Source organism: Orcinus orca, chromosome 2 (genome assembly GCF_937001465.1).
Source record: "Orcinus orca chromosome 2, mOrcOrc1.1, whole genome shotgun sequence".
NCBI lineage: Eukaryota > Metazoa > Chordata > Mammalia > Artiodactyla > Delphinidae > Orcinus > Orcinus orca.
The window spans coordinates 174,062,156-174,084,025 of NC_064560.1; the positions used below are offsets into that span (position 1 = coordinate 174,062,156).

General features: G+C 45.3%; 1 protein-coding gene across 2 annotated transcripts; it reads left to right on the top strand.

Annotated features, from left to right (window-relative positions):
- The first annotated feature begins 783 nt into the window (after nt 1–783).
- On the top strand, nt 784–20,684 carry DLST (dihydrolipoamide S-succinyltransferase). Of its 2 annotated transcripts, XM_004262243.3 has the most exons (15): nt 784–916; nt 1,493–1,526; nt 4,135–4,183; nt 6,948–7,003; nt 7,142–7,216; nt 7,433–7,488; nt 7,987–8,098; nt 9,608–9,763; nt 10,142–10,218; nt 12,029–12,126; nt 15,489–15,619; nt 17,019–17,092; nt 17,401–17,484; nt 17,887–18,054; nt 19,090–20,684. In XM_004262243.3, exons 1-15 carry the CDS (start codon nt 854–856, stop codon nt 19,222–19,224), a joined length of 1,368 nt encoding a protein of 455 aa, XP_004262291.1. In that variant the 5' UTR covers nt 784–853; the 3' UTR covers nt 19,225–20,684. The 2 variants fall into 2 exon arrangements, with proteins under 2 accessions (XP_004262291.1, XP_049562688.1); XM_049706731.1 differs by lacking the exons at nt 7,433–7,488; nt 7,987–8,098 and having other exon boundaries at nt 786–916.
- Nucleotides 20,685–21,870: the final 1,186 nt, after the last annotated feature.

Here is a 21,870-nt window from a genome sequence, read left to right on the forward strand (position 1 = left end):
GACAACGGATGTTCATTAAACTTTCTGTTATAATCACTTCATGATACACATAAATCATTATGCTGTATATCTTAAACTTACACAGTGCTACATGTCAATTATATCGCAACAAAACTGTAATTTAAAAAAATTGCTGGGGATACATCAGTGAACCAGACAAGGTCCCTAATCTTATGGATTTTATATTCTGGGGGTAGAGTGACAAATGAATGGCCTTCAAAATGTACAGGATGTATGGGGAACAATTAGCTCAGCTGGAGACAGTTTGAGTTGGCACTATGGCAGATCAGGAGATGTGGATGCAGAAGTAAGCCTACTTGGTGAAGATCTTCAGCTCGGTTAAAGGGCAATGGGAGCCCTTTAGAGGTTCCTTGGGGTTCTGTTTCTTTGTTCCAGTGTTAGGGAGCGAGGCAAGTGATTATTGCTTTTTTCAATATTTGAGGAACCTGAGGCTTAGGAAGGCAATGTCACCTGCCCGAGGCCACACAAGTGTAAGATAAGGCAGGCAAGTCTGCCAAGGTCCGAGTCCGAAGACCATGCCGCCTTCGGCTCTTTTCCGGTAGTGCAGAGGAGGAACGGCGCGGTGCCCCTGGGTGCCAGGACAGAGGGGCACCTTCGGGAGGACCGGCCCCGGCCGGCTGGCAGCGCGGCAGCCTCACCAGCGCGGACAGCTGGCTTGAGGCGGTGGCAGCTCCGCGCTGCCCGTCGGTTCCCCCCGCCCGCCAGTGGTTCGCTCCGAACACCCCTCCCCGAGCGGCGGGTGCCGCGGCCCGCCCCGCTTCCGGTTGTTGCCGGGCCCTATATCCGGTGGCCGCCTGCCCTCCGCTCCGCCGCCTCCGCCACCGCCGGCGCGATGCTGTCCCGGTCCCGCTTCCTGTCCCGGGCGTTCAGCCGTTCGCTCTCCGCCTTCCAGAAGGTATGGTACGGCCGGGCCGGGGCCCCGGCGGGTGAGAAACTCGCCGGCGGCGGACGGGCGGCTTGGGGGCAGGGGCGTGGCGCCCCGGCCAGGCCGGGCACCAAGGGCACCGGGACTCGGAGGCCGCGGGCTGGGCGGCCCAGAGCCGCTGTTGCCCTCGGGGCCGTCTTGCGGAGCTCACCGGCCCGTCGCTTTCCCGAGACAGCCGGCGCCCCGTCCCTTGCTGGACCCCACCCTCCGCCCCGGCGGAGGAGCCGCCTTAGAGCCGCGCCCGCCCCCGCACGAGACTCAGAGTTCGGGAGGAGGCGCCGCGGAAGCCCCGACGGGATTTGGGGGCCCGTTTCCTTTTTGTTTAAGTTGGTGGATATCAATCCGGTTGGGAAGTTGAGATAGTTTGGCAGGCCCCGTGTGCTGACGGACTGAGAGCCCGCCCAGGCTGTTGCCTTCACCTTTTGGAGTCATGAGATTCGCCTGTCACCGGCACCTGGGCAGCTTTGAGTCTGTGCTTGAAAGAGAAAGCTGTTTATTCTCCCCTTTCGTCTTGGGTGACGTCGATAATGTCTTCTTTCTCAACAGGGGAACTGCCCTCTAGGGAGACGTTCCCTGCCTGGTAAGTTCTGCCCTTGCCGTCACCTAAAATGCTCTCCTCCTGGGCAGAGCAGTATGCGAGGAAATCGGGGTGCCTGTGTTTCTTCGCATCATGTTCAGATAGATAGAAGTGAAACAGGTGTTGTTTAATAACAGCTATCATTTATTCATTTAGCACTTAGCTACTCAGTATCTGCTGAGTGTCAGGCACCATGCTAGGCCCTCACAAGGGATCCAGCAGTGATGGGTTCTCGCCCTCCTGGAGCTTACAGTCTAGTGGGAAAGACAAAATGTAAATTGCTAAACAAGTGAACTATTGTGAATCTTGGTTAAATGCTGAGAAGGAAACATACGAAGCTGGACACTAAAGCTGTGACCCAGAGGATGTGACAGGCCAGCCGGATGAAAAGCAGGAGAAAGAAAGAGAATAGCATGTACAAAGTCCCTGAGGAGGGAAAAGCTTGGCAGTATTTTGGAACTGGAAAAAGGGTGGTTTGGCCAGAGCATTTTAGTTGAGGGAGAGAGTGGCATGAGATAGAAGATGGCATAGAGACTAGCGAGAATTTAGGTTTTATCTCAACAGTTCTTTATATGCGTGGCATAAGTATTTGTTGAATGAGTTGATCTTATTGTGGGCATTCTGTGTGCCAGGCATTGTTCTGAGTGCTTTCTGTGCATTTTTTCAGTTAATCATCAAGAAAGAGTAAAAGAGGTGTTTTCTCTATTTTACAAATGTATAACTCAAGACTTAAGAGAGGTTAAGTGCCTTGACCAAGGTGATGCAGCCAACTATTGGTCAAGCCAGGTCTGCCTATTCCTCAGCCCGAACTCCTAACCCACCATGTTATCATTTACTCATATAATCAACAGATTATTGAATTCTTACTACATGCCAGGCAGTGTGCTACGTGACAGGGATAGAGGTGGTCTCTACCCTCCAGGATCTTAGGGGCTACTTGGAGAGAAAACAAATAAATATTTATGCATACCTAAGGACATAATTACATTGTGATTACTATAAAGGAGAAGTGGAGTGTAATGAGAGGATGGGATGATGTAGCCAGGCTTGGGAGGGTGGAGAGTGCGGTGGCAACGTCAGTAAAGGCTTCCCCAAAGAAGTGACATTTAAGCTAAGTCTTGAAGAATACATAGGAGTTGGCCAGGAGAACGATATTCTAAACAAAGGGGATTGCTTGTGCAAAGGTTTTCAGGCAGGAAGAGACTTGACCGGTCATAGAAATGGAAAGGAAGCCTGTCTGGGAGGGCTAGACAGGAATATGGAAAGTTTTTGGACTTTATCCTTAGAGTCATGAGATCATAGGCACCTAGCACAGTGTTCGCTCATAGTGGACTCTCAGTAATAAACTTTTTAACTTGGAATTTTGAAAAATGTCAGTAAACATTTTCTCCACTTCATAGATTGGCAGGACAATGGGGAGAGCCTTGTATTTGGGGTTTGCGTTGTGGTTCAGGGCTTCTCCTTGGGCTAGTCACTTAACCTCCAGAAGCCCTGCTTATATATGAAACGGGAGTAATGGCAGATGGTCGTTCCACTTCAGGGAGTTGTGAGACACAAAAATCAAAATGAGGTCATTACGTGAAAGCTTTTTATAAACTCTTAAACGCTGTACAAATGAAACTTGCTATAGGATGAACTCTAAATTGGAGTTAGGGTTCCAAAAATCAGTAAGGGCTGCTGACTGTTCTAGCTCAAATATATGCTGTGTTTGGGATTTGTACTGCAGCATCATTGGTTACTGGATATAGAGGTGACTTAACTTGCCTCTGAAACCCTGGGGGTATTTGTAAGGAGGAGGGCACAAGAGAGAATTGTCTCCCATTTGGTGTTTACCGTGCCCGTGGTTCAGAAAGAGTTGTTAATAGATCTGAAAAAATAAGACACATGAAAGAATATAATCAGGTGAAGCAGATATAGTAATTAGTTGTCAGTTGAAGAAGTGCAGTTATCTGTGATAAGGACAATTGGTGGGGCAGAAAGGAGCTCCCACCTTGTTGAGTATGACCAGAGTGGAAGGCCTCGGGAAGAGTGTAGGAAGACAATAAACTGAAAGGAGGGACAATGATTTGCTCGGTCCTAGAGCAAGCTGGAGACCTTAGGCCTGAAGTAGCCTAGTCTTTGCTACTGGGGTTCAGGCAACAAGACTTCCTGCTCAGTGCATTTTAAGTAACCAGGGAAACAAACTCAGATCAAACATTCCCACTGCTTCTCTGATTAGGCTATATGTAGTCACAGGATAAGCCATCATGTGTCTTTTTCAAGCTTCAATTGTATTTGAAGTCTTGGGGAGTAGAGCATTTTATTATGAAAACATAAAGGGATAATGAAAGTTTATGAGTTTTAAGATAAATGAGATTATAGAATTCTCCCCTTTCTTCCTCAAAGCCATTCCCACCCGAAGTCCCACATGCCTGTTGTTCTCTGCCATTACTATTGCTATGGTGGAAAAGTTTAAGAAGCAGGACTCTGTGTGATAAAGATTATGTTGTTGCCTGCTGTTGATCCTGTTCTACCTCAGAGTTAGGGGGTGAACAGACTTCTTTTCCATTCCCAGCAGGTATCCTGTATAAGATAAAGAGTTGTTGGTTAAGAGTTGTTTTGTTTCTTGCAGGGATCTCCTTATGTCAGGGACCAGGTTACCCTGACAGCAGGAAGACTGTGTAAGTATCACTGGGAAGCACAGATATGTGGACATGGGGTATTTAAGACAGCAGTTGAACCATCTGCTGTCTTAACTGTCTTTCAAGCCCAGTAATCAAGCTGGTTATGTTGAGTCCCTCTACCTAATCTTGATGTTAATTTATGACATGTGCTTGAGCTTCAGCCCCATGTTAAGTGCTGGACCAGGAGTGTGTCTGTCCTGAGGTGTTTAGATTATAATGAAAGTGAAGCTGGAATCCTCTTTTTACGGGAATAGATATAGAAAGGTGCTCCTAAATATTCTGGTTGGATACAAGTGAAGCTGAGGGACTGGAGGTTACATTTATTGTGGAGATTAAGAGCATCTGTTTGGTTGCATGGTTACTCATTTTAGAAACAGTAAAAGCAGACTAGTCAGTTGAGTCATGGGACTTTGCCTAGTTCAGAGGGAATGCTATTATTGCATAATGCAAAGTTTGGGGAAAGGCCACCCATGTGTGTTTCAGATTAACTTCTGCTTATGAATGTTGCTTAATGCTACTTTGCATTCCAAGTATTTTCAGGGTGGTGGTAAGAGGATGCTCTTTAGTTACCTGTTGAGCAGCTGTCAAGCTATTTTCTCTACAGGTAGGATCTTCAAAATGAAGGGTGAGCAGATTGGCTCCTTCTTCACTGTGCATTACAAGCATAATCCCATTGTAAATGTTCTTTTTGCTGTTTCTAAGTATTCTACTGTTAACATCTAATACTTTTGTAATTTAAAAGTTATTTAGGGAGATTCAAAATGTGTTACTCATCTGCAGTTTAAATGAAAGGTGGAGCAGCCACAAATCCTATGCAATAAATGCAATAAATAACTATTCAAAAGTAAATTATTTTAAAATACCCTAAACTTTGAGGGATAAGGATCACACATTAGGGTATTACTCTAATAACTGTTTTTGTGTTGTATATTGTCTTTTTTCATGAATAAGGTACCCATTTTACTTAAAAATCTTTTATTGTAAAACTATTTTTGGTTTTATGTTTTTATTTAATAGCTTATAAATTTACATGGTTCAGAAGTAAAATGAGTGTCCATGAGAAGATTTTTTCCTGTTCTCCGGTGCCACCAAGTTTCTCTTCCCAGAGGCAGCCAGTGCTCCATGTTCTCGGGTGTCCTCAGAGAGCAGTCTCTGCATTTATACATTACCTGTTAGTTCTTGCCTACGAACATGTACCTATACATGGTTGTAAACTGTTGGCAGAACACTTTGTGTTCTGTATTTTTTTAATAACATACATTTTCCCCTTGATTTTACATAGACCTTATAGTTATTTTGAAATTATAAAAATAAAAATATCAAAAGGCAACTTAAATCTGTTACACTTTTCTGTTATAAAGATGCTTATGGTAGAATATTCAAACAGTCCTGAAGTGTAGAAAGTGAAAGTCCCCATCAGTCCAAATCACTCTTCCAAAATGTGTGTGTATGTAACAGATAACCATAGATACCATATATATCTACGTTTCCCACTCTCCAGTGGTAACCACTATTAATGATTTTGTGCATACAAGGTAATATATATATATTTTTTTTTGTGGTACGCGGGCCTCTCACTGTTGTGGCCTCTCCCATTGCGGAGCACAGGCTCTGGATGCGCAGGCTCAGCGGCCATGGCTCACTGGGCCCAGCCGCTTCGCGGCATGTGGGATCTTCCCAGACCGGGGCATGAACCCGTGTCCCCTGCATCGGCAGGCGGACTCTCAACCACTGCGCCACCAGGGAAGCCCTACCTTGCTCTTTTGAAGTTCCTCTTGAATGAGTCCAGAATGGACTGATATGCTGCCTCCTGGCAAGAGAACAGATTAGGAGATACTGTATCAGTTTTTTGGTGTTTTGTTTGTTTGTTTGTTTTGCATATAACACCTTGTTTTACTTGTTAACTGTCTCATCTTGCTGTCCTATATAAATCTATAATCGTGTGGACAGAAATTCTGTTGTATGTGGCACAGTGGCATGTACCCTGAGGACACACAATTTATCTTACTTGCATTTAGTTAAGAAAAAAACGTCATCAGGAAGCCGAGTCCTTTTGGTGGGTATGCAAAGGGCCAAGATGCTATCTTTTTCTTCAAAGACCCAAACTAGATCTGTTCTGGGAGAGCTGGCATTTCACTGCAGCACATTTCACTCACCCAAGGGACTCACTGTTTAAGGCACCCAAGTCATCCAGGCTTTGCTCTAGACATGCTGAGTCAGAATCTCTGGGAATGGGGCCTAGACATGTATGCTTTGAAAAAGTTCTCCCAGGTAACACTGATGGGCACTCCTAGTCAAGAATCACTGATTTAAAGGGAAGGTGGGGCTTCCGTGGTGGCGCAGTGGTTGAGAGTCCGCCTGCCGATGCAGGGGACACGGGTTCGTGCCCCGGTCCGGGAAGATCCCACATGCGGCGGAGCGGCTGGGCCCGTGAGCCATGGCCGCTGAGCCTGCGCGTCCGGAGCCTGTGCTCCGCAACGGGAGAGGCCACAACAGTGAGAGGCCCGCGTACCGCAGAAAAAATAAACTAATAATAATAAAAAATAAAGGGAAGGTGAAAGAATCTAAAAAAGAGTGGATGTATGTATAGCTGGTTCACTTTGCTGACAGCAGAAACTAACACAACACTGTAAATCAGCTATACTCCAATAAAAATTTAAAAAATGAAAATAAAAAAGAGAAGGTGACCCGTGATGCCTTATCTAGACTAAAATGAGTGAATCACCTGTTAAAGGAGTTTACTTTTATGTTTGTTTTCTAGCATTAACAGCGGTAGTGTCTTCAGTGTTCGCTTTTTCAGAACTACAGCTGTGTGCAGTAAGTACCTTCAGCTCCCTACCTTATTGGGAATGGAGTTTTAATGGGAAGAACAACAATTGACTGAATTTAATTAAAGAAAAAAATTAAAAAGGAGAAATGTGGACTATGTGATTTTTTTTCCCCCTCTTTTACTAGAGGATGATGTGATTACAGTCAATACCCCAGCATTTGCAGAATCTGTCACAGAAGGGGATGTCAGGTGGGAGAAAGGTAAGATTTAGTGCCTTCTCACTTAAGTTTAAATACTTTTGAAAAGTCCCCTTTACCCCCACGATAATCAGTGGCTCCACCCTTTTCTTTACCTGCAGTGTACTTTCCCCTGGCTTTAGGAAAGGGGTCTTGTAACACACCTGCCAATGGGGATTTTGTGGCTACTGGAGGGTTCCCCCCTGCACCCTAAGAGGTAGCCTTTGACTATCTTTTCAGCTGTTGGAGACACAGTTGCAGAAGATGAAGTGGTTTGTGAGATTGAAACTGACAAGGTAGGCTTGTCCTATTAGTACCAACTTTTCATGGTCTCCCCTTGGTTTCTTAACCTAATGAAAGGAACAGGGACTTAACTGTTGGTTATAGATAATTTTTAACTGCCTCAGTTGTAAAATTGTTGGAATAGCTCATTAAAAAGAAAACATTAAAAGTTTAATTTTAGATTGTTCTAGGTGTATGTACTATGTACTTTAATAGCTTTAGTTTTATAGCTTTTGTGTGTGTGTGCATGAGCTGTTTCCAGTTGTTTTTATGTATCACTTGGAAACACATTAACTGAATCTTGCTTTAGTGTTCTGAGAAAGGACAGAAAGGGTGAATCTTCACAGTAGCATTGATTACTCTTACTCTGAAAGTGTGGCCTTGGTGTTTCTATATACAGGGTCTTGTGTATCTGTGTTGCAACTCTTGTGACTCATTTGAGATTCTATACAATTAATTTTCTAATGCTGAGTAAAAATTTGGACTCTTTCTCCATCTGTCTTCTTTTCAAGACATCTGTGCAGGTTCCATCACCAGCAAATGGCATGATTGAAGCTCTTTTGGTACCTGATGGGGGAAAAGTAGAAGGAGGCACTCCTCTTTTCACACTCAGGAAAACTGGCGGTAAAGAAGTTCTCCTGGTTGTCAAGGTCTCCAGTGTTCCCCCTTGGAACTGGGGCTGAGCATAATATACTAATTCCTTGATACCTCAAAGACCATTTGGCATTCCCTCTGCCCTTTTTGAGGCAGTAAGAGGGGAGCTATTTATATTGTGAACTTTAAATGTCAAGTTTTAGAAGAAAAGGGTATTAAAAAAATAAAGCTCATAATACTCTGTTCTTTATTGTGCTGGACCTTTTCTTAAATAGGAATGAAGAAGATTCTAAAGACAGTGATTTCCCCCCACCCCAATCCTGGCGTCAGAGTCACATGGAGGCTTTAAAAATAATACAAATGCCTAGATTCTGAGTCCCAGGGATTCTGATATATTAAATCTGGGGTTTTCAGATCCTGGTTATCTTATCATAGTTTTCATTGTTGTTGTTGTTGTTGTTGTTTTTAATGTTCTCCAAGTGATTCTGATACACAGCTAGGGCTGGGAGCCACTCTTCTAAAACGAGAAGTAGTATTTCATCCTGTCTGTTATAGAGAATTTGGTGTAGTTTTTTCATATCTATTCTCTCATAACATTTTTTAGGGAGAGTTGGATTTCTCTTGGGAAGAAATGAGAAATAAGGAAATGAATTTGTACTGGATCTCACAGCCAGTATTAGAGATTAGAAAAGAACTTTCTGATTCTTAATTAAATGCTGTAACTACTAAAGTATTTTTTTCATTGTTAAGATAGTTAAGCAGAAAGATGGTAGATTACATCGTTATGATTGATCAGGGCAAGACCAGAAGCCCAGAATGGAAACAACATACAGTAGAAGGCTAGGGGATAAGATTGATTCTTCTAGTTGGAGAATTTCATCTTCTGATCATTCCTTAAGAGAATGTTCTTCTAATTTAAATGTAAACCCAGATGTGATGTCCAAATTGGTAAAATCAAAAATATTTAAAGTTGTGAATTTATATTGCTTGACCACCTCATTGGTTTATAAAGTTACCCTAGATAAAATGCTTTGAAGTCTTCAGTCTAAATGTGCCCTTGATTATTTAAACTTTTAAGTTTTAATAGTTAAGAGTATTCTCCCACATGGGATGTTAAAATAGAAGAGGAGACGATCAGTATTACCATAACTAGAAAGGTGTTGCTCTTATGTGTGTATTTTAACATCTTAAATTACCTGGGTTTCTTTTGCTTTGAAGTTTACATTACCATGGACTTCAGTAGGTGCTTTGAAAGTACTGGCTGAATTTGATGATCAGTAGATATTTGTGAAATCAGGAAGGCAGCTGAATTAAGTCAGTTATCTAACGTAGGACATCTAGGAGCCCTGGGGAATAGAAGCATAGTGCCTTAAATCATTCTGTGTATCTCAAAGCTTTACATGTATAGCAAATACTCAGGAATCATTTGTTAATTGATTGGAGATAGAGCTTTTGCTGCTAAATTCTACTTAGTATCTGCAATTTGGTTGCTTTCCATTCTAGATAGTGCCAATGGCATCTATTTTTCCTGTTTTTCAGCTGTTCCTGCTAAGGCCAGGCCAGCCGAAGCTCCTGCTGCCGCAGCCCCAAAAGCAGAACCTGCAGCATCGGCAGTTCCTCCTCCCCCTGCAGCATCTATACCCACTCAGATGCCACCAGTGCCCTCGCCCTCACAACCTCTCACTAGCAAACCAGGTAAGCCTCTGGCTCCCACGTGTCTTTATGTGGGAGAACAACATCTCATCTTATGTCATGTTCCCTCACAGTCTAAGACTAATTACGGCTCTGAACAGGCTCCACTGTCTGCTTTGTAGAAAGAATTCTAGACTTTGTATCAGAAGACCTGATACAAAGGGTTTGCATCTCAGCTTTTTAGCTGAGTGTATAGCTGTGTGACTTTAGGCTAGTTATTTAACTTCTCTGAGCAGATTGTTCGTTCGTGAAGTAGGAATGATAGTAATTCACCTCAGCATATCTTGAAGATTAAGTGACAGTACGGTATGAAAGCACTGGCATGTACTCAAGTAAATGTTTCTCATTTTCTGATGCAGTGTACCCTTTCTTCATTTTCAGTGTCTGCCGTAAAACCCACTGCTGCCCCTCCAGTAGCTGAGCCAGGAGCTGGCACAGGTCTGCGTTCAGAACATCGGGTAAGTCTCTGAGGACCACTTCCAAGAAAGAAGCCGAGGGGCAGTGCTGAGATTAATGGAGTGGGTATGCTCTGCCTACGTTTGAATGGCTGGCAGCTGATTCCCTTGGCCTTGACAAGGAAATTGAGTTTAGGGTGCGACTTGTTCAGTGACATGACTGTCAGATGACAGGACTAGAACCAGAGGTCTTCTGAACACTTGTCCATTGGTTTTTCCCACTTTGTTATGCCAGCAGTGAAATGCTGTGGGTGAGTAAGATATACGCAGGGGATGGTAGCCTAGTGACGCATCCCTTCCCTCCCACGATAACGCATACTTCGGAGAGGTGGTTTAGTGAGCTCTATTCCTATACTTCCGGGATACTTAGGTGAGGGCTACCCAGTGGCAGTCAGGAGCAGACATAAGACCTCAAGGAAGTATGGTCAAGAGGGTGGGTTCCTCTGCCTGAGAATACCTCCTAAAAATACTATAGCCTCAAAAGTTTGTTGCCTCTGAGTTTCCATTCCACCAGTAGCTATTCTCGTGCAAGTCTTTATTACCAGAAATTTCCCTTTGTGCAATGACTCCTGGGCTGGCTAGCCCTACCCCACACTCTTCCATAAATTGGTTTTGGTTTTTAAATCAAACCATATCCGAGGCCTCTATTCTTTTTTTTTTTTTTAATAGAAACATCTTTATTGGGGTATAACTGCTTTACAATGTTGTGTTAGTTTCTGCTGTATAACAAAGTGAATCAGCTATATGCATACGTATATCCCCATATCCCCTCCCTCTTGCGTCTCCCACCCTCATCCCACCCCTCTAGGTGGTCACAAAGCACCGAGCTGATCTCCCTGTGCTGTGCGGCTGCTTCCCACTAGCTATCTGTTTTACATTTGGAAGTGTATATATGTCCATGCCGCTCTCTCACTTCTTCCCAGCTTACCCTTCCCCCTCCCCATGTCCTCAAGTCCATTCTCTACGTCTGTGTCTTTATTCCTGTCCTGCCCCTAGGGTCATCAGAACCATTTTTTTTTTAGATTCCATATATATGTGTTAGCACACGGTATTTGTTTTTCTCTTTCTGACTCCACTCTGTATGACAGACTCTAGGTCCATCCACCTCACTACAAATAACTCAATTTCATTTCTTTTTATAGCTGAGTAATATTCCATTGTATATACGTGCCACATCTTCCTTATCCATTCATCTGTCGATGGACTCTTAGGTTGCTTCCATGTCTTGGCTATTGTAAATAGTGCTGCAGTGAACATTGTGGTACATGACTCTTTTTGAATTATGGTTTTCTCAGGGTATATGCCCAGTAGTGGGATTGCTGGGTCATATCGTAGTTCTATTTTTAGTTTTTTAAGGAACTTCCATACTGTTCTCCATAGTGGCTTATCAATTTACATTCCCACTAACAGTGTAAGAGGGTTCCCTTTTCTCCACACCCTCTCCAGCATTTATTGTTTGTAGATTTTTTGATAATGGCCATTCTGACTAGTGTGAGGTGATAACCTCATTGTAGTTTTGATTTGCATTTCTCTAATGATTAGTGATGTTGAGCATCTTTTCATGTGTTTGTTGTAGGCCTCTATTCTTGGTCAAACTTCAGGCACATCTGAGTGGGTAGTTTGTGTTTCCTTGTTCTTGCACAGAGGAGCAAGGCCACCACAGGAAAGAGGAAGCCTGGATCTCTCCCTGTATTTAGATACTACAGTCTGTCCTTATCCACTCCTAGGAAGCCCAGTGCTCCCTCAGACTAAGTGTGAAGGGTTAGTTCCAGAGAGACCAGGTGGTCAATACTTGTCCCACTTTCCCTTTCAGGAGAAAATGAATAGGATGCGGCAGCGCATTGCTCAGCGTCTGAAGGAGGCTCAGAATACCTGCGCAATGCTTACCACTTTCAATGAGATTGACATGAGGTGAGAGCTCTAGTCCTCTTCCTCCCTGTGCCCATTTTCTTGGAGAACACTTGAACTTGCCCAAGTCCCTACCTAGTGCTGATTCTATAACTAACTTAACAGGAAAGAAGTACTTCTTTGCAGTGCTTGTTGACTTATACAGAGTGACCCACTGGTTTCACTCTCTAATCTACTTTCCTAATACTGTGCCTGCCTCCTCTGTGACCTAAAAAACTTAGCCTTTTACTTTTATACCTGAATCTTGTGATTTCTGATAAACGAGGCTGGTAATAGTCTTAAAATCTAATGACTACTGTCGAGCTGACAAGTAGAGAGATAGGGCATCCAGGCTGACAAGGCTCCCCTAGGGATACAGAATCACTTGACAGCGTGTCCAGAGTCAGGCGCCGTACCCTGCTTCCTTCTCACTGGGACTGCTCCTTATGTGTGTTCCTAAGCGACTCAGAATTGAGTGGGTGGAAAGGCATAGGCTTGTCGTATCTTTCACCTTTCCCAGCTTTGATAATGAAATGGGAAGCAAGTTGTGCTTTTAAAGAAAAACTTCAGAATTAACCAAAGGGGCTAATTCAGTATACCCATTTCTGTAGTGAGCTAATCGTTGACTCACTTATCTTCTTCAAGACTTTGATGTTTATAGGTGTCAGGACTGTAGGGAAGAGAATGTAGTTAAAGTCAACAAACAGTTTTTGAGTGCTTACTGTGCACAGTATATTACACTATATTTGAGGGGGATGCAAAGATGAGTGAAAAAGAGCCCTTACCTTCATAGAGCTACCATCTTGCTTAGATAAATAGAAAGTAAAATCTCTAGTGTCAGTATCAGGAGGATACAAAACATATGAAGTGGAGAAGAGAATGAGATCATTTGTTTATGAGGTGACAGGGTGGAGGTAGGGATCAGGAAAGGCTTCCTGGAGGAAAGAGATTTTTAATAGACCTTAAAGAACGACTAGCACTTTGACATAGTGGAGGAAGGTCATTCCAGAAGATGTTAACAATATGGACCTGGCACAGACAGGAAAGTACATGACACATTTGAGAAATAATCGCTGTGAGAAATATGTGTAAGAAAGAATGGTAGAGAAAGTTGGATCCATACTTCAGAATGTTTTAAGTGCCAGGGTAAGAGTTCGTAGTTAATACAGGAGGTGAAATCATCAAGTCTTCAGGTCATCTCTTTGTTTTTTATTTTTGTCCCAAGTGTTTAGTCTGTGAATCTACATTTCATTAAGGAAATTGGTCTCCTTTGGAAGGAGTCTGAGAAGTGTAGAGAGGGGAGTGTGCTGTGGCACTCACAGAGTAGGACTCTGTGGCCCATTTCACTAGATGTCGTACATTCTATTGTGAAGCTTCCCAAAAGACTGGATGTCATTCAAGCCAAAGATTTCTCTCCTATCCATAGGATGTAGGGAAGGACCTTGACTAATGAATCACAAGGGCTGCAGCTTATGTTTCAGTGCATTAGGGCCAAATTGTACACAAATCGAATTGGGCTTTGAAATTCTACCCAATTCCTTAAGACAAAACATGTAAATATTTGTGGCCTTGAAAGATGCAGTTGGCCCAACAGCTTTGATTGAAGGTAAGTACAATAGCTGGATCTCCTTTCAGCAGCTAATCGAAGTGTCACTTAATGATGGCCTGGGGTCTTACTGCAGTCAGTAATCTGGTTTAGATTGAGTGCCCTTTGGGTCTTGCACTGATCAGCTAACCCATAAGGGGCCTTTCTGAGACCTTCTCCTCTCCCCTGTTGTCCCAGCCTCTGCCTGCAAGGGCAGAGCTCTGAAATAGAAACTACTTAATGACCAGACAATAGCATTTGGGCAGTTTTGAGAGCAGAGATGTTTATCACTCCTCTTTCCCTCTTCTGCAGCTCTTGTGTCTTGGGAACCAGTAATGTCTTTAGGGTGGTAATCCTAGCACTAAATGAGGTTAGACTCAGGAAAACAAAACATTTTAAAACCAATCAGTCTCCCTAGGAAAACTTCCCTTTTAAAAAACAAAAGGTCTAAAGGGGGGAGTTAAAGTTATATCATCTTATCTTTCGTGCTAATGTCAAATTAGGCCATTATAGAGAGAAAGGGAGAATTGAGCATTTGGGCCTAAGATAAAGTTAAATTCGATTTCCATCTCGGAACTGTATTCCCATAAATACAGAGGTTTCTGCAGCAAAATGATGGGAAAGCCATTTCCCACTAACTCTGTTGCACATGTGTTGTATGTATGTGAAAAACCAGCCCCGAAGGAACAAAGACTGGTCACCTTGCAAAGGCTTCTTAGGGGCCTTGCTGCTTGTACTTTAAAAAGCTTAGATCCGCACATGGTCACTTTTCTAAATACCAGGGAAACCACGTCCATCAAACTAATCTTAACAGCAGGAACTGTGTCTTTATTATCTTTATATCTTGGTGCCCTGCATTGACCCCCACGTGTGGTGGGTGTTAGTACCTGTTTGAAGGAACAAACGGGGGCTTCTCTGGTGGCGCAGTGGTTGAGAGTCCACCTGCCGATGCAGGGGACACGGGTTCGTGCCCCGGTCTGGGAAGACCCACATGCCGCGGAGTGGCTGGGCCCGTGAGCTATGGCCGCTGAGCCTGCGCGTCTGGAGCCTGTGCTCCGCAACGGGAGAAGGCACAGCAGTGAGAGGCCCGCGTACCACAAAAAAAAAAAAACGGTAGAAGGAACAAGCGGATGGAACTGCTAACTCTGGGGAGATGAATGAATCTACTGACTTTCTCGTGAGCCTAAAACAACACTGGATTATACCCATCCACAGATAGTCATGACTGCTTTTGCTCCCATGAAGCCCATGCACCTGTGGGGCTTTGGGGTTTATTTCATCTTCACTAGTTAGGAGACAGGAGGAATGTCACAAGGAAGTCATAATCAGGTTTGGTGGTATTTTGAAAATAAATGAGACAAAAAGAATGGTGCTTACTTTGCGGACTTTGTTTATGCTTAAAAAAAAGCTTTTTTCGGTGTGGATGGCTCATGATTGTAGTGTAGCTGGAAGTCACTTTCTTGTCCAGGGTGAGGATGTTGCTGTGCTGTCTGAGCTCTCGTTCATATTGTCTGTAACTGAAATCTTTGACTTCTGGAACACAGAGGAGCCCTGTAAAGGGCTCAATCTACCTTAAAGACAGATTGGATCCGGTTCCTTTGCGTCCAGGTTTTGTAAAGGAATAAAGTTATTGTGTTGACCTCTAGTGGACTATTTCAAAACTTGAACTTAGGTAGTTGGTCCACAGTAAGGGAATAAAGCTTATGCAGCTGTGTACACAGAGTTAGAAACCAGTATGAAAGTCAGAATTGAGGCTGCTTTTGTGGTCAGTTTGTTTTGTAATGTTAATGTGTCTTTGCAGTAACATCCAGGAGATGAGGTCTCGGCACAGAGATGCTTTTCTGAAGAAACATAACCTCAAACTAGGCTTCATGTCGGCATTCGTGAAGGCCTCAGCCTTTGCCTTGCAGGAGCAGCCTGTTGTAAATGCAGGTGAGTTTGTGGTGGCTAGAATCACAGAGGTCCTGGGAGGTGTGCGTGTAAACACACACCTGCTCCCACACACAGACACAAAGACGGCGGTCGACAGACTAAGACTTCTTATTTCATACGTGTGAAAACTTGAGTACCTTCCCTGGGGATTTCTTGACTCACCTTCCCAAATGGACGTCATGATTACCTCCTCCCCCGCAGCTGGACAGAACAGATTCTCTTCACAGTGCATAGCCTGGCAGCTGCTGTGGTGACAGGCAGTTCTGAGCCAGGCCAGCCATCCAGGCTTCTCGTGTCAGTGTGGAGACTTGTGTTCTGGCTGATGCCCACCCTCCCACAAGCCCTATTATCTTGGGACCTGACTCTTACACCTGGCATAGCTCCAGGGTGACCTTTGATTTCTGGTCAGTGGACCTCATTGGGAGGCCTTGGGCCTGGCCCCTCTTTCCTGGACTTGGTGCCCATTTTCCTTACTTTTTGCTCACCTACATCATTGGAATGTTGACCTAACAAGCAGTTCTCTTTCCCATTGAGACAATTCTCTGTTCCCTGGAAGATTAGAGAGGACAGTGGCACTTCTGAAACCCTCAGCAGTGCAGGGTCCCTAAAAGTCTAGAAATAGAAGTCCTAGTCCCTTCCGCCAAGTGGTGTGCCCTAAGGTGGGTGGAAGGGCTTTGTTTCACCCTGATGTGTATCTCTTTATTTCTTCCGTTCTTCTTATGCTTCCTGATGACTCTCTCCATCGCTTCTGCCTACACATACATGTAGGCATTTCTCAGAGTTCCCCTGACCTCTTTCTCACTTTACATGCTTTTCCCGGGGTGTCTTTTATCTGTAATACAATGCAGACTTTCTATGAAAAAGATTCCCAAGCCTGTATTTTCTCATGAGCACCAGACCTAAATTTTTAGCTGCTGGTTTGCTCTCTCAGACCACCCTGCTTCCTACCGAGTCTCCTAGAAAGAGGCTTGCCTTCTTGTTGAGAGTGGGCAGCAGAATGGGCAACATCCCCATCCCCCCACTTCCTTTACTAATTTGCCCTTTTTGGGAACACTTTTTAAACCTGCCGTTAGCTAAGGGAGGGCTGGAGTAGAGCTAGCTGACAAGAACTTTGGCACATACTTATCCTGTGTTAGCCTGTGTATTGATCCCTCTGAGGGCTGCCAAGGAAACGGATGCCCCGTGCTCATGCTTAGTCAGGGCACTTGGGGGAAGTTACAGTTGGCTGGCATGGGAGTAAGAGGAGTGTCAGCTGCCACTTGTAATGCGGTGGGTTTTGTGCTAGTTGGTCACCCCACACTGTACCAAGCACCGTGGTTTTTTCCTCTATGAATGCAAATTTTTCCTCACTAGCCTAGGCCTAGGGAGTTGTATGTAATGTGTGTTTTCTCTCTCATAGTGATTGATGATACAACCAAAGAGGTGGTGTATAGGGATTATATTGACATCAGCGTTGCAGTGGCCACGCCTCGGGTATGTTGGGGCAAGAAGTGGGGAGCTCTGATCTTTGACTCTCTCCTTACCTGTGTGAAGAAGCAGACCCCTGGGAGAGATCTTTCCTGTAGTTCTGTCTTTTTAGAAGGGAGTTACTAGAAGAGTAACCTGTTTTTGACCATACCACGTTCTTCTATCTCTGGCAAGCCTAAATATTTTAGACTCTGTTAATCACGAGTCTGGGGGATATTCTGGGGGAGGGGAGACCATAGGCTTGAATCAAGAGAGTTATAACTATAAAGGGTACTATTAATTTGCAACTGAAAAGAACTTTTCACTCTCATCAGGGTCTGGTGGTTCCCGTCATCAGGAATGTGGAAACTATGAATTATGCCGATATTGAGCGAACCATCAGTGAACTGGGAGAGAAGGTAAAAGAGAAAGGATGGTATGAGCTGCTGGGCAGGTCAGGGAAGAGAGCCTGGGGAAGGCTGGGCCAGTGAGCGGTGCTCAGGGAGCTGGAGCCTCACTTTCTTCTGAAAGGAGTGTGTGGCCCCTGTGAACAGCAGTCACAAGCGAGAGCTGAAGTACAGCTTCCTGGTGGAGCTTATCGTGCTCTTACGACTGAAGAGCTCATCAGAGGAAACCAAAGAAAAGAAAAGATTCTGAAGTCCTTTCCCCTGGTGGAGCACTAGTCATAGGCATCTCAGCTGAATGCTTTCGCGTTAAAGCTAGACCTTGGATTGTTGATCTTAGATATGAGCCTTCTGGACTTCCTTTAGGTGAAGAAAGCTGGGTTGACCTTACCTTTCAATTGTAAAATCTGTTTTTAGGCCCGGAAGAATGAACTTGCCATTGAAGATATGGATGGTGGTACTTTCACCATCAGCAACGGAGGCGTTTTTGGCTCACTCTTTGGAACGCCCATCATCAACCCCCCTCAGTCTGCCATCCTGGGCATGCATGCCATCGTTGATAGGCCAGTGGTCGTGGGAGGCAAGGTAGGGAACATCACCATTAATGTCCTAGCAGCTAGGCGATAAGGAGAGGTAAGTCTAACTAGATGCTCATTATAAAAGATTCGCTATACTTTCAGGCATAAGTTGCATCTCCTAGTTTCTAATTACTAGCTGAGGCACTGGTTCTTAAATTGTGTGTGGAGTAGCAGCACCTGGGAACTTGTTGGAAATGCAAATTCTTGGACCCCTTCCGAGACCTAGTGAAGCAGCAAGTACAGATGATGCTGATGCACGTTAAAGTTTGAGAACCTTTGAGCTGAGAAAGCTTGCTCCTTCATCTGGGACTAGTCAACAGGCTTCATTCTCTAGGTGCTGTAGAGAGTGTGGGGATACAGTTGAAGACATGGTCCTTGCTCCTGGGGAACAGAGGACAGCAGGGCAGAGCCATCTACAAGCTGCCAAGTTGTAATGATGAGGCTTAGAGGTTTTCTGGGAGTTCACGGAATGAGGGCAAAGGGTCTGGAGCTGGCCCTAGAAGATATGTTGGTAGGAAAATGTTTTCTGGGACTCCTATGTTTAGAACCTTTTTGGGTCACTAACTCCTTTTTCAATCTAAAAATCATAGATCTTCCCTGAAAATGCTCATACACCCAACTTTGCATAGAGTTTCAGAGAATTTGTGGACCCCAGGATAAAAAAAAATTTTTTTGTTGTTACTATAACCCCAAAGAAGCAACTGCAGGCAGCCAGAACTGAAGAGGAACGTCCCTGTAGACAGCAGACAAGTGAGAGGGCAGAGCATGGTGTTTTGTTTTCTTTTGTTTTGTGTTTTTAAAGGCAGTTGTAAGGAGACTCCTGTTTTCTTGGTTTAAGCTTTGAGTGTGGGAGCTTTGCACTCAGGGTAGGGCTTGGTCTTTGAATATGCTGTACGTATCCAGAAGCAGCAAAGCAGGAACGGCTCTGCAACTGGGAACTTAACTATGGGCTGTGCTGTGTCATCTCCCCTTTCATCTGGGCTTTCTCTGCCCCGCTGCAGACAACGGGGCAGACAAACCTGTCGACCTCTCTTCTCTGTAGGTGGAGGTGCGGCCCATGATGTACGTGGCCCTGACATATGATCACCGGCTGATCGATGGCAGAGAGGCCGTGACTTTCCTCCGGAAAATCAAGGCAGCGGTAGAGGATCCCAGAGTCCTCCTATTGGACCTGTAGGAGGAAGCCATGCGCCCTACACATCAACCATGCAGGAACTGAAAACCAGTCTTCTCCCTGTCCCCTCACGGGCCCCGGGTTAGCCTGGTGACAGACAGGCATATGCTGTTGTTCTCAAGTAAGGAAACCAGGGCACTATGTAACCAGCAGTCACAGGTCTCTTGGTGTTCCTGCCAGGCTCTCTCCCTCTCTGCGCCGTTCTCTTACCCTCGAATATCTGATTTCCTTAGGCTTGAGGGAGAGAGAGAGCCTTAATGGATGCTCATTAATATTCCTGCCTTTCTCCATTAGCCCTCCGCTGAGATGATTTTGCTTCTCCCCCGTCCAGTATACCATAGGGAAACTGCCGGGGACCATGTGATTAAGTTTCTATCTCTTGAAAGTCTGTTCTCCAGAGATGCCTAGGAGGGTGCTGTGCCTCCCAAGCTCGGAGCAACCTCTGTCCTGGCTGTGCACGTCCTTACTCGGTTCCACCCGTGTGGAGGTATTGACCACAGGCCAGGAGGTGCTGCTTTGCTTCTTAAATGGCATCTTCATTCTCAGCTGTCACTGACTTCAAGCTGCCTCTTCTACCTCTTCCAGGAAGCACAGGCTGGGGGATCTGGAGGGGCAGGGGATGGGTAGGCAGTGTTGAGGGGGAGGACAGCTTCTGAGGTCAGAGGTTATAAATGAGACTGGAGCAGGGCCCAGGCCTGCCCTCACACTCTCCGTCATAGCTTTGTACCAGGAAGACCCATTTTGGCACAAGCATGCCCAGCTGTGGTTGTGCTGCCCTTTCCAGACCACTGGGACCATTCTACCACATTATTCTCATCTAGAGCAGATTCTAGCACATGGCAGGGAGACAGCGTGTCACAACCAAGGGCTGGATGGCGCCTGGTAGAGATTGGAGTGAAGGAGGCATACTGTGGACTGGCTCACATTGTCTTGAGCTTTTAAATTCCATTGGTTTAAGCCTGTGGGCTGAAGAGGCAGTTCTGTTCCTTCCTGTATCATGGCCCTTAGGGAGCGGAGCCTTAGCGCTTCCTCCACAGAACACAGGTCTGGGAGAGGATGGATTGTGGTGGAAACCAGCCCAAGATGCTAGTGCACAGTGGGGAAATGGCCGATGTCACCTACGAGGTACTGCCTTGGGTCTGGACACAGTCATTGGAATTCTTCGGAGGATGGTTAAATGCACACGTCTTGTCATGAAAGCTACTGGGCTTCATCGCTTCGTATCCAACTGCATCCAGGCCTGAGGCTGCTGACACTTGACACAGGGAGCCATTTATTTAGTGCAGGGTGCCCATTTGTATTTTGAGCAAAGAAGCAAGGCCTGGGGGTTGGGGTAGGGGAAGGGGTGGGAGCCAGTACTGAGTGCCTGCAGCATCTCCTATGTCTTCACTATTCAGAACTTGTAACTAAAATATTTAAAGAAACTGATTTTAAATGCAAATTAAAGGGCAAATGTTCGCAGACAGGGTTCCTGCTTCTGTACTTCTTTTGGTTACTGAGGTTGTGCAAGTCTCCAGCACTGTAACTGTCATTAGCACTGAAAGACACGTAATGTCCCTCTCATCCAGAAAAGTGCCCTGGCTTCCTTCCAGGGCACTTCCTTCCTCGAACCTGGTGAGCCCGGCAAGCCACACTGTTGAAGAGAAACTGGTTCTCACCTGCGTGAAGCCCCTTCAAACACCAACAGACATTTAGATTTTGGTGGCGTTGCCTTGCGTTATTTCTGGGATGGATGGGGGAGTGGTGGAGCAACATAGTTTCGCATTTTGCACTTGATTGCCACGTGGGTACCCAGATGCTCAAGGTTGATTTGAACAAATGAGGGTAGATCACCTCCTAGGAGCAAGTGGTGTGTGACGGCGAGTAGACGGGGTTGAGAGATAATCTGCGCTGACTACGTGTGATAGGCTTGATGGTGTCCAGGCTTAAACTCAGCCCGGCTTTTCCACACGCAGTCCCTGCCTGCTGATCTCGCTTGCGGTGATACCATGTTCATGTGAAGGTCTGTCACGGGAACAGAGTGGCTCCTAGAGGGTAGAACTAGAGCTAGTAGAAAAAGCTTGGGTTCAGTGAAAGGAAGAATTTTAGGTCAGGTTTGGGGCATGGAGCTAGAAGCTTTAATTTCTTTAGTAAACCTACAAAGGAGGTACATTTAGCCCCATTTTTATCAAATGGAAATAGACTGTACGCCTCTTAAGGGCTGGGACCACAGTATTCTAAAGTCAGGGCCTAGCAAAGTGCCGGATGTGCAGTGTTCATTGCATGAATGAGGCCCAGAAGTTCCAGAAGCAACTTGCACTTTGTACAGTAGTTGGAGGTGCTCTGACCTGACTGAGGGAGTGTAGCGGAAGGAACAGACTTGGAGCGGGTTCCACCAGGCTCTGGCCGGGTCCTGTCATTTCCCTCTTTGAATTCCAGTTCTCAGGAGCCACCATCTGTTGAAGAGGTCACCGTGAGGGTTAGGTCCACTCCCCTGCACCACCCCCAGGCACCATGACCCTCTTCAAAGATGTCTTTTCCTGTTTTACTTCTCACGGAGCCCAGTGCTGCCACTTTCTGGGGGGCTCACAACTGCTCTGCTGGGTACAGGCTGGCGTGCTGTTCACTACCAGCCCTGCTTCCTCCTTCCTAGCAGGATCCAAGCACACT